Source organism: Salminus brasiliensis, chromosome 14 (assembly GCF_030463535.1).
Source record: "Salminus brasiliensis chromosome 14, fSalBra1.hap2, whole genome shotgun sequence".
Classification (NCBI taxonomy): domain Eukaryota; kingdom Metazoa; phylum Chordata; class Actinopteri; order Characiformes; family Bryconidae; genus Salminus; species Salminus brasiliensis.
In genome coordinates this window covers 7318577-7328601 of record NC_132891.1, presented here as the reverse complement: position 1 = coordinate 7328601, position 10025 = coordinate 7318577, and the positions used below count along the sequence as shown (strand labels likewise).

Genomic DNA, 10025 nt, shown 5'->3' with positions numbered 1-10025 from the left:
ATGTTGAGGCGAGAGATCTCCACAACTGTATTCATGCTTTGCATTATTCTTCATGGTGAGTAGCTCTAAATGTCAGAATGTGTCTTAATCCTCATGTCCTCATTTCAGTACATTATAGACATTATATATCTGTTAATAAGGTGCTTTGGATTAACATGATTTTAAATGTCAGCCAGTTGTATTTTAATATATTCAAATATTCTATAAATACTTTTTTATCAAGATTTATGGCAGAAAAAGTGGTGACAAAGCATATCTCACTGGTGTGTGAAATAAATGATCTACATTCTTTTGTATGTGTGTGTGTGTGTGTGTGTGTGTGTGTGTGTGTGTGTGTGTGTGTGTGTGTGTGTGTTTGAACTAAGAACATTTTCTAGGCACTGAAGGCCAGTGCTCATCCAAATCCACCTGCTCGGAGTGTGTGCAGCACACTGGCTGTGCTTGGTGTAAACAGAGGGTGAGCGGCTGAATGTCCCATGTTTGGTTATGGAGCTTTTCTGGTACCATGATAGAGCCTCAAATGTTCTTAACTTTAACAAGAGTTTAACAATTTTGTACCATTTCTATACACCACTATTTCTCTTAGCATTAAGAGAGTTTTACAGCAAAATCTTCACATCATATTAAAACAGAGGCAGGTAAAAGTAAATCCAGTAAAAAAAGGAACAATTCTGAAGAAAGTAGGTGAGATCTTGTCGGTGAGCTAGTCTGAAGAACAGAGCTTGGTTCCTCCAGGTTTCTACTGGCTGCCCCCCAGTCCAGCCAGCACAGCGTGGAGGATGTGTTCAACTCCATCATCATCATCAGCAGCAGCAGCAGCAGCAGCTCACCTAATTTACCATCATTAAGCCCTGATTTACCAAACCAGGTGTTGGATAATCACAACAAATAATACTAGACTCCCATGAGAAGAGCTTTGGAAAGGTTTTAATATACACAGTGATGTAGAACCACACCTTTATGTAGCAATGTTTATTATAATATTAATATTTTTACTTTTTTACTTTTTTTCTTTCTTTGTTTGTCAGAATTTTTATTTTTTCCCCCAATTTAGTACTGTCAATTAACCCACCTGTTCGTAGTTCCCCCTAGCACTTGCAATGCTTCTAATATGTCTTCTCTGATACATGCAAAGGCAGCCACACATCTTTTTCGAACATTGCCAGGCAGCCAAACTGCTCGGACGAAAGTGGTGGTTCCCCATCTCAGCCACTGCACTATGCATCACTATGAGAGTGATGAGGGGATAGAGCGCCATCTACCCACCTGTAGAGAGCACGGCCAGTTGTGCTCTCTCAGACTCTGGCCGCTGATGGCAAAGCTGCATGACAAGGGGATTTTTAATACTATTTTTTTCACAGGGGACTAAAACGTTTAGCTAGTTTAGGGTGGATGCAACATAAAATTAGTAGACTATCCTAATGAGTGTGCGTTTGTGTGCGCTTTGATAAAAGGGCTTTCTGAGTCCTGGACAGCCTGATCACAGGCGTTGTGATACTGCAGAGGGTCTAAGGAGAAGGAACTGTTCAGCGATCACTGATCCTACACCTAATGCCCAGAGAATTATGGACAAAGGGCTCGGCAGCAGTTTGGAGAATGTGGTCCAGCTTCGACCACAGAAGATCCATCTCAAGCTCAGAGTGGGTACGTGCTTCACCTTCACTTTCCCTGCAGCCAGTTCATTATCATGGTCCAAGTGCTCAATCTTTTAAGAGTGTCATTTGTAAGTAGTCACTTAAACCTAAAGGTGCTGTATTTTATTGCATTGCACTTGTGATGCTCGTGTGGTTTTATGTACCAGATACAGCCATAACTTACATAACCATTACCTTCCTCTTTACCTCTTAGAATTAAGCAGGAGGTTTTTGTTTCTGCATCTTTGAGAATGATCTATGTAAATAAGCTCTTCGTGATTGGCTACCAGGGCATGTTGTGCAGTCTTGGCTAAAATACTCGTAATAAGCTTAGGGGAAATGGACAGAGCTGAAATTCTGTGAGTGGAATAGACAAATATACACTATAAATCCAAATGTTTGTGGACACCCCTTCTAATGAATGCATTCAGCTACTTTAAGTTTCACCTATTGCTGACACAGATGTGTAAATGTCCACACACCGCTTGCCTAGTCTCTGTAGAGATATATTGCCAATAGAATAGGACTCTTTGGAGCAGATAAACATAAACCTCTTGTCACCTATTGCCTAATGCTAGGCTAGAGGGGTATAAAGAACCGCAGCATTAAGCTGTGGATCAGTGAAATTGTGTTTCTCTTGAATAATGATGATACATCCAATACTTAGGGTGAGTTGGTGGGGTGGTAAACATTCAAAATCCTGACCTCACTAACACTCTTGTCACTGCATTCAATCAAATCTTTACAGCAATGTACCAAAATGTAGTAGAAAGTCTTCTCTGGACAGTAGAGACATTACTCCAACAATTCAAAACAAATCCCTAGTTTTTGGAAGGGGAAAAAAAATTAGCAGGTGTCCCAATACTTTTGTCCATGTAGTGTATGTACTGTAAATGTGTGCAATCACAAAAACAATCAGTATTATACATAGAATAGTCTTGATGGACAGTGGATGAGTGTGTGAATTGGGCTTTTTACAGTACTGTGTAGCTTTACAGTACATACTACAGTAAACTCTTTTAAAAAAGTGCAGACAACATCAGGGTGGCAAATCTGGTCCTGGAGGGCTGGAATCCCCTCATAGTTTTGTGATTTTGCTGCTGAAGTTCACCTGATTCAACTCACCTCTTAATTGTCGGGTTTAGTAGGTGTGTTTGACCGAAAGCAGTAAAGTGTGCTGGACTCCGGCCCCCGTCACCCAGTCCTGTTCAATATGGCCGCTTGTTTTGTATTTGCACTGTTAAAGGGCGGGGGGAGGGTGTTCTGCTTAATCACTAAAGGCCTAGGTTACATCATACCTCATTTACTCTTGTGTTTCTTCTGTTTTTAAGGTGTTCCCCAAACATTTGAGGTGGCCTTCAAAAGAGCAGAGGGTTACCCCATCGACCTGTACTTCCTTATGGATCTTTCATTTTCCATGAGAGACGACTTGGAGAATGTGAAGAAACTGGGCTATAAAGTCATGTCTGCTTTAAGGAACGTCACTCATGCTGCCAGGATTGGTGCGTTTTAAATTGAGAGCATTCTGGGTCACGGTGTGACGGGTCATAGGAGGAGGAAGTGTTGTTTTTTTTTTTAATCCTCAGACGCTCAATATCTATGTTTTAACTGTATTATCACTGGTTATTATCACTGGTATTATGGAACAGCGGGTGAAAACGAGCCATTTGGATAAATCAGGCACATTTCCATCATGAAATGCTGAGAAACGTTATTGTTAAAAAATCACTAAGCAAAATAACTCACTTCCTTTGCCTACTTGCAGGTTTTGGGGCTTTTGTGGAAAAACGTAAAATGCCTTATGTCAATACAAAAGCAGACAAACTGGCAGAACCCTGCCACCAGCACAAATGTCAGCCATCGTTCAGCTTCCAGCACGTTCTGAAGCTCACTGACAACATGGAGGACTTTGAGACAGAGGTCAGCAAGCAATACATCTCAACGAACGAAGATTTGCCTGAGTCTGGCTTTGATGGTGTAATGCAGGTTGCTGTATGTGAGGTAAAAAGGAAAGTTCAAAAACAATGTATTAAGAAGACTGTGCTAATGCTGCGTAGGGTCTCCTTTGATTCGTTTGATTGTATTCAGGGCTCAACCTGTGCCGAGCTCCAAACAGTCTGGTCATTGTCTGTTGACCTCTGTCTGCTGCTACACGATTGGCTGATTTAATAATTGCATGCACAAGTCAGTCTTTCTCATAAATTGCTCAGTAAGTTTATATATAACATAAAATACACAGATCAGCCATAACATTAACACCACCTGACTAATATTGAGTAGGTCCCCCTTGGGCCACCACAATAGATCAGAGCATTCAAGGCATGGGCTCTACTCCACAAGGGCTCTGAAGGTGTCCTGTGGTATCTGGCACCAAGACATTAGCAGTACTGTAGACTGTAAGGTGGGACCCTGTCGCCAGGTCACAGTTGGTCCCTTTCTTGAACCACTTTTGATAGGTACTATCCACTGCATACCATCAACACCACACAAGACCTGCCTGATTTTTTGGAGATGTCCTGACCCAGTTATCTACAAATCACAATTTGGCCCCTGAAAATGTTTCACCTTTAAGACCTAACTGTTCACTTGCTGCCTGATATGTAGATCCCACCCAGTGGTGTTAATGTTATGTCTGAGTGGTGTATTACAAAGCTCTAAAAATACAAAATAATAAATTGCAATCAATGTTATAATACAATAAAATAATAAGCTATACAATCATTATTAAGGCTATTTAAAGGCAATGTTAAGTAAGTGAGCTTTGGGATGGTGCTTTCTAGATGCAAATCATAGTGACTTCATCAGTTTTCTGCTTTCTTCAGAAAGAGATCGGCTGGGGCAATGTGACCCGTATCTTGGTGTACCTCTCCGATGATCTCTTCCACATGGCCGGAGATGGCAGGCTTGCTGGTATTGTCACACCAAACGATGGGAAGTGCCACCTAAACAGAATGGGGTTCTATGAAAAGGGTGAACTCCATGTGAGAGACAGCAAATACCCTTTTTTTGATTGTATAGATGTGTATAAATGCATACAAATGAGTCCATAAGTATTTGGACAGTGGCACCATTTTTAAGCAATTAAGATGTGATGTAAGTGCAGACTTTCAGCTGCAGTTTAAAGGGGATAGAGAAAAATATCGCAATAACAGTTTAGGAATGACAACATTCATTACAGGCTCAAATGTAAATGGTCTAGATCTGGAGGTGATTCCAGGTTATATCAGTTTGTCCAATTGCTTTTGAGCCTGTGACAATGGAAAGAAAAACTCACTATATCTTGATTGTTTCATTTCAAATCCATTGAGGTGGGGTAGAGAGGCAACATTACAAAACGTGTGTCACTGTCCAAATACTTATGGGCTGAGCTGTATTTCTAAACATTTATTAAGTTATACTAAACACATTATGCAAATGCTTACCTTATTCTGCTGTGTTTTAGGACTACCCTTCAATAGCCCATCTATCTGAGACCCTTACTAAGAACCATATAAAAATTATATTTGCGATTACTAAGAAGGTTCTGGAGAGCTACCAGGTTATTACGTTTATTACTAATTTACTCCTTATTCATCAGTAAGAAGCTCCATCTACATCCTGCCTTATAGAGATGTGTCAATTGTCTGGTCTTTGCAGGCGCTCAGTGAAGTCATTCCCCAGTCGGTGGTGGGCATCTTGGAAAGTGACTCCAGTAATGTCGTGCAGCTCATCTCCGATGCCTACAATGTAAGCAACAATCAAATCAGGCTGTGTCAGAGTAGGCTTATGACCTGCTGTTCATAATCACCTAATTAGAAAGGACTTGGGATCATCAAGTCTTGAGTTGATAAGTTTTTGATGGGCTAGCTTGAAAAAATTGCTCAAACATGTTGTGCTGCTTGTAGGATTTGGTTTCCAAGTTGATACTGGAGCATCACAAAGCTCCAGCAGGGCTGGACATAACCTACAGCTCAACGTGCAGCGATGGCACCTACAGTCACAACCAGAGACGAGGAGAGTGCAGAAATGTTGGCTTTGATCAGCAGGTAAAAAATCAATTCAATAAAATCTTACAATTCAGTTCAGTTACAGTTCTTCAGGAAACGTCTACATAATCTGAGGAATTTTTAGGAACTTTAGGAATTACATAAAAACAAATCTGAAGCCATACATTTACACACATAAAAATTATAAAAACATATGTTCAGAATTTTATTTTGTCCAAAACTGACCCCACATTTTACTGTATAAATATAAACAAACACAACTGAGAGCAACATTTCATGATTTATTCAGATAAATCTTAAAGCTGACATATAATACCCACAAGTTATCTGTTTCCTGGGGTCAGTAGGGTGCTGTCTTATCATCTTCCTGCCCAGCTGAGCTGTTGATCAGCACAGGGTATGTTTTTGTTTGAGGGTGATGGTTAAGCAGATCTACAAGCATAACCAACCTGAATAAGCTTAAGAAATGTTCAAAAGTCTGACCAAGCTTGACCATGCTGGTTGATCAGCATGACCAGCATTACCCACCCGGTTGACCAGCACGACCACGGTGGTTGACAAGCATGACGAGTGTGACCACACTGGATGACCAGCATAACAAGCGTAACAACACTGGTTAGGAGTTGATTAACCAGCTAGCTTACCAGCATGTCTGGACAATCAGCTTTTCAACCACCCTGACCATCAGCTTTTTTTGTTGTTGGTCATCTGTAGCTGAGATGTTGGCATCAAAAAGAATCTTTATCCACTCAGCTCTTCTGTTTTCTGAGGCTGGGGGATGATCCAGCTATTTGTGCTGTTCCTCTGCTTAGCTCTCAGCTTTAACATAATGCTAGAAAACCTTCTCAAAGTTCTCAAGGCATGGATGAGGCTACTCCAAATAAGCAATCTGAATCCCTGATGCTTGATGCTACCTTCCTGAAATCAGTTTTTCAGGATAGGATATCTGCTTTCTTGTAGGTTCTGATGTAACAGTAAATGAACTACATAAGATCAATAAGAAACTTTTGAAGGTTCTTTGAAGGTTATTTGAAGTGGTTCACAAAATGACAAAAGGTTCCTTGAAAGTTCCTCAAAGCATCTCAAAATGTTCCTCCACAGAACCTCCAAAAGTTCCTCAAGGTTCTTATACTTTTAACAGTAACACTGTTCGAGTTGCCATGGGTCTACAGTAACTGTGAGTTTGCTGTTCCCTTCCAGATTAATTTCACAGTCACCGTAAGCAGTTCAGTGTGTTTCTCCCACACCAAATCCTTCATCATCAAACCTCAAGGCCTCAATGAGGAGCTTTCTATGACGGTGGAGACAATCTGTGATTGTGATTGCAGCGACACTGAACAGAAGTCACCTGACTGTCATGGCAATGGAACGTACACGTGTGGCATCTGCAGGCAGGTCTTCCTTTAAACCTTCAACCATCTTTAAAGCTCAGCTCCTGATTTTTTAGAATGGCGTCTAAGTTAAACACGTCATCCAAGGTAATTCTATGCAACAATATCTAAAAGGTCTGAGACGGTGGGATTTGTTGAATTATATGTCTTGTGAAAAATGTTTTTCCATTTTTTTGTGGATGCCTCTTCTAACGGATGCATTCAGATTCTTTAAGTTCTATCTATTGCTGACACAGATGTGCAAATGCACAAACACAGGTTGTTTAGTCCCTGTAGAGAAGCATTGCCAATTGAATAGGACTCTGTGGAGCAGATACACATGGACCTATTGGCACCATGCCTAATGCCAGCCCCCCCAGCATTGGAGCAGTGGAACTGTGTTCTCTGGAAAGATGGTGCTCCATACAATAGTTTCACACAAGCTGGTTATTCTTTGAGACTATAAGGCTTCATCTCTGAACACTTTAAATAGTTTGAGTAGTACTACTAGAATAGTTAAAGTGGTGTTTGTGTGTCTCGATCCACAGCTGTGATGAAGGCTACGTTGGACAGATGTGTGAATGTGAGAAGCAGCAGAATGCAGACTCCATATTGTCCATGGATGCTTTATGTTCACCCATTAACAGCACAAACATGTGCAGCGGTCATGGGAGCTGCCTGTGTGGACGCTGCATTTGCCACGGTCAGTACAGAGGCCAGTACTGCCAGTGTGATGACACCAGCTGCAATCACCACAAAAACCTCATCTGCGGTGGTAAGCAAGGTCTTAATCCAGATTTTAAACTCCTTCATTTCAATAAAGCAAGGGTCCTTTAATAATACTGCTTACAGAAGAACTAGTGGATAAGCAGGTGATTTTTGGACACACAGTTTATGTATTCAGGACTGTGAGTACCTTATCTATTGACTCTGATTGTCTTCTGTTTGCCTTGGCAGGAAATGGGCGATGTAACTGTGGCACTTGTGAATGCCACCCAAACTATGAGGGGTCTGCCTGTGAATGTCCTACCACCACAGATGAGTGCCAGACAGGGAACGGTAGCATATGCAGCAACCATGGGCACTGTGAATGTAATCAATGCGTTTGCCATCCAGGTTTCAAAGGCAAGCACTGCACCGTGTCCCTATATCCATGCCTTCAATATGGGTAAGCCTGAAAGAACACCAAGAGCCTTGTGTTCGGGTTGTCTAGACATAGAAGAAAAAGCCTCATGGCCTGCATGAGATTTTGTGGTAGAGCATGTATAAACAGAGTAAACCAATTCTGTATCTTGATCAGGAAGATCAGACTGGTACCTTGTCCCATTAAAACAGCAATGATCTTTTTTCTTCCTGTTGGTTGTTTCTCCCCTCCAGTGCTTGTGTTCGGTGTAGACTGTCAAATGTATTAGAGAACAGAACCTGCGATAAAGCCTGTACCTCTACTGAGCTCATTCATTCCCCTGATGCAAGAACCTTTTCATGTCATGAGGAAATGGTATTCTTTAACGTGGAATCAAATAGTGAGACCGTCCGGATCTTCTACCGGGAAAACCACAGTGAGCCACAACACAAACATCTTGTGCGACATCTTGCGAATACTGGAACCAATGAGATTTGAACAAAGAGCATAATCGACATAACACCTTGACTGATGTGTGATCTCTCTTTTCAGATCTTTTCCAGTCTGCCATGTTTGGGACCTTAGTGATCGTCTGTAGTGGAGTAGGAGGAGTTGTCATTTTGGGAACCACTATGATCTTAACATACTTATTACTGCTGAACATCTACTACCAAATTGTGCCTTAAAGGAACGAAGGATGCTAGGCTAACATTTCTAAAAAAACATTCACCATTTTGATAACAATATTTCAAAAAGCTAAACTAAAACAAGTGGGGGTAAAAACCTGAGGCGTGTTTCACATTACGTCACGTTTTGTAGTACAACTCTGGTTTCAAAGTGGAACACAATTCAGTTCCAGTTCTGGGTCTTATATGTCCAGCTGATTTATGCGATTTCCCTTGTCAAACAAACAGCAACTAAACCTGGTAATTGACAGATAGGTTAACCCTATTGTGTTGTGCAAGAAAATCACTGAACTAAATATCAGCTTTCTACATGCAATACACTGGCCTATAGCCCTGTCCCAGTTTTCTCAATTATACTAGAAAGAATGTGAATTTCATTGCCCTCTCCAAAAACATAACTAAGCTGCATTTCTGTAGAATTTCCGGGGTATTAGTATGTAGTGTAATTATATTTGCTGTCTACCTTTTTTTAATTTGATTAATTTATTTTTTAGACCCAGACATGCTATTGCCTGAATGTATCTGGCATTTCTGTGATTGCTGTAATACATGACTAATAAAATAATCTCAATGGGGATTTCTGCCTCCTCAAAATATCTGCAGAATCAATTGATAAAGGTAAACATGGTTCATTGTAGAAACTCTTACAGACTTTGCTATGATGATTTCTTTACAGTGATGTTGATAGGAACTGGAGTTTGCCATGTTCAGGAAGGTAATATAGCCATGTTAGTAACTATCTGAAATCACCTGTGAATCTACACACATGTTCTGACATTTGTTAGAGCTGCCAACTTTCACACCCTGGCTGTCGGACTCTTGCACTTAGCTCTAATCTTGCCATTTCTCACACATTTTAAATGACCTGCCCTCCAAAACAACTTCCACATGAATTATTTGACTACTGATAAAGTTTCCTACTGCTGCCGCTCCAGATTTCACTGTTTAAACACACTCTGGACCGGCAGTGACGTGCAATTTAGGGATTGCGGATCGGTACCCAAGTGCAGACAATTCTTAAAAGAAATAATTGAGACTAAATCAAGACTAAATCATGCCTAAAGTCAGATATTAACGTGGTTGTATCTTGTTCTGCGTACAGGCATTTATGTTTTTGGCCATTATATTTCACCTACACTTAATGTGATTCTCTTAAGTTGATGTATGTGGTGTGAATGTGGTAAAAGGGACAGTTGAACATGGTTCAAAGGGATTGCTGTTAATTA

General features: G+C 40.8%; 1 protein-coding gene across 1 annotated transcript; it reads left to right on the top strand.

The window, feature by feature from the left end:
• LOC140577089 (integrin beta-2-like) lies at positions 1-9363 on the top strand. The gene is made up of 14 exons (XM_072696893.1): positions 1-55; positions 378-457; positions 1455-1644; positions 2966-3136; positions 3400-3635; positions 4457-4615; positions 5077-5172; positions 5271-5360; positions 5519-5659; positions 6821-7011; positions 7539-7765; positions 7948-8158; positions 8368-8549; positions 8666-9363. The coding sequence occupies exons 1-14, from the start codon at positions 1-3 to the stop codon at positions 8797-8799; spliced, it is 2163 nt and encodes a 720-aa protein (XP_072552994.1). The 3' UTR covers positions 8800-9363.
• Positions 9364-10025: the final 662 nt, after the last annotated feature.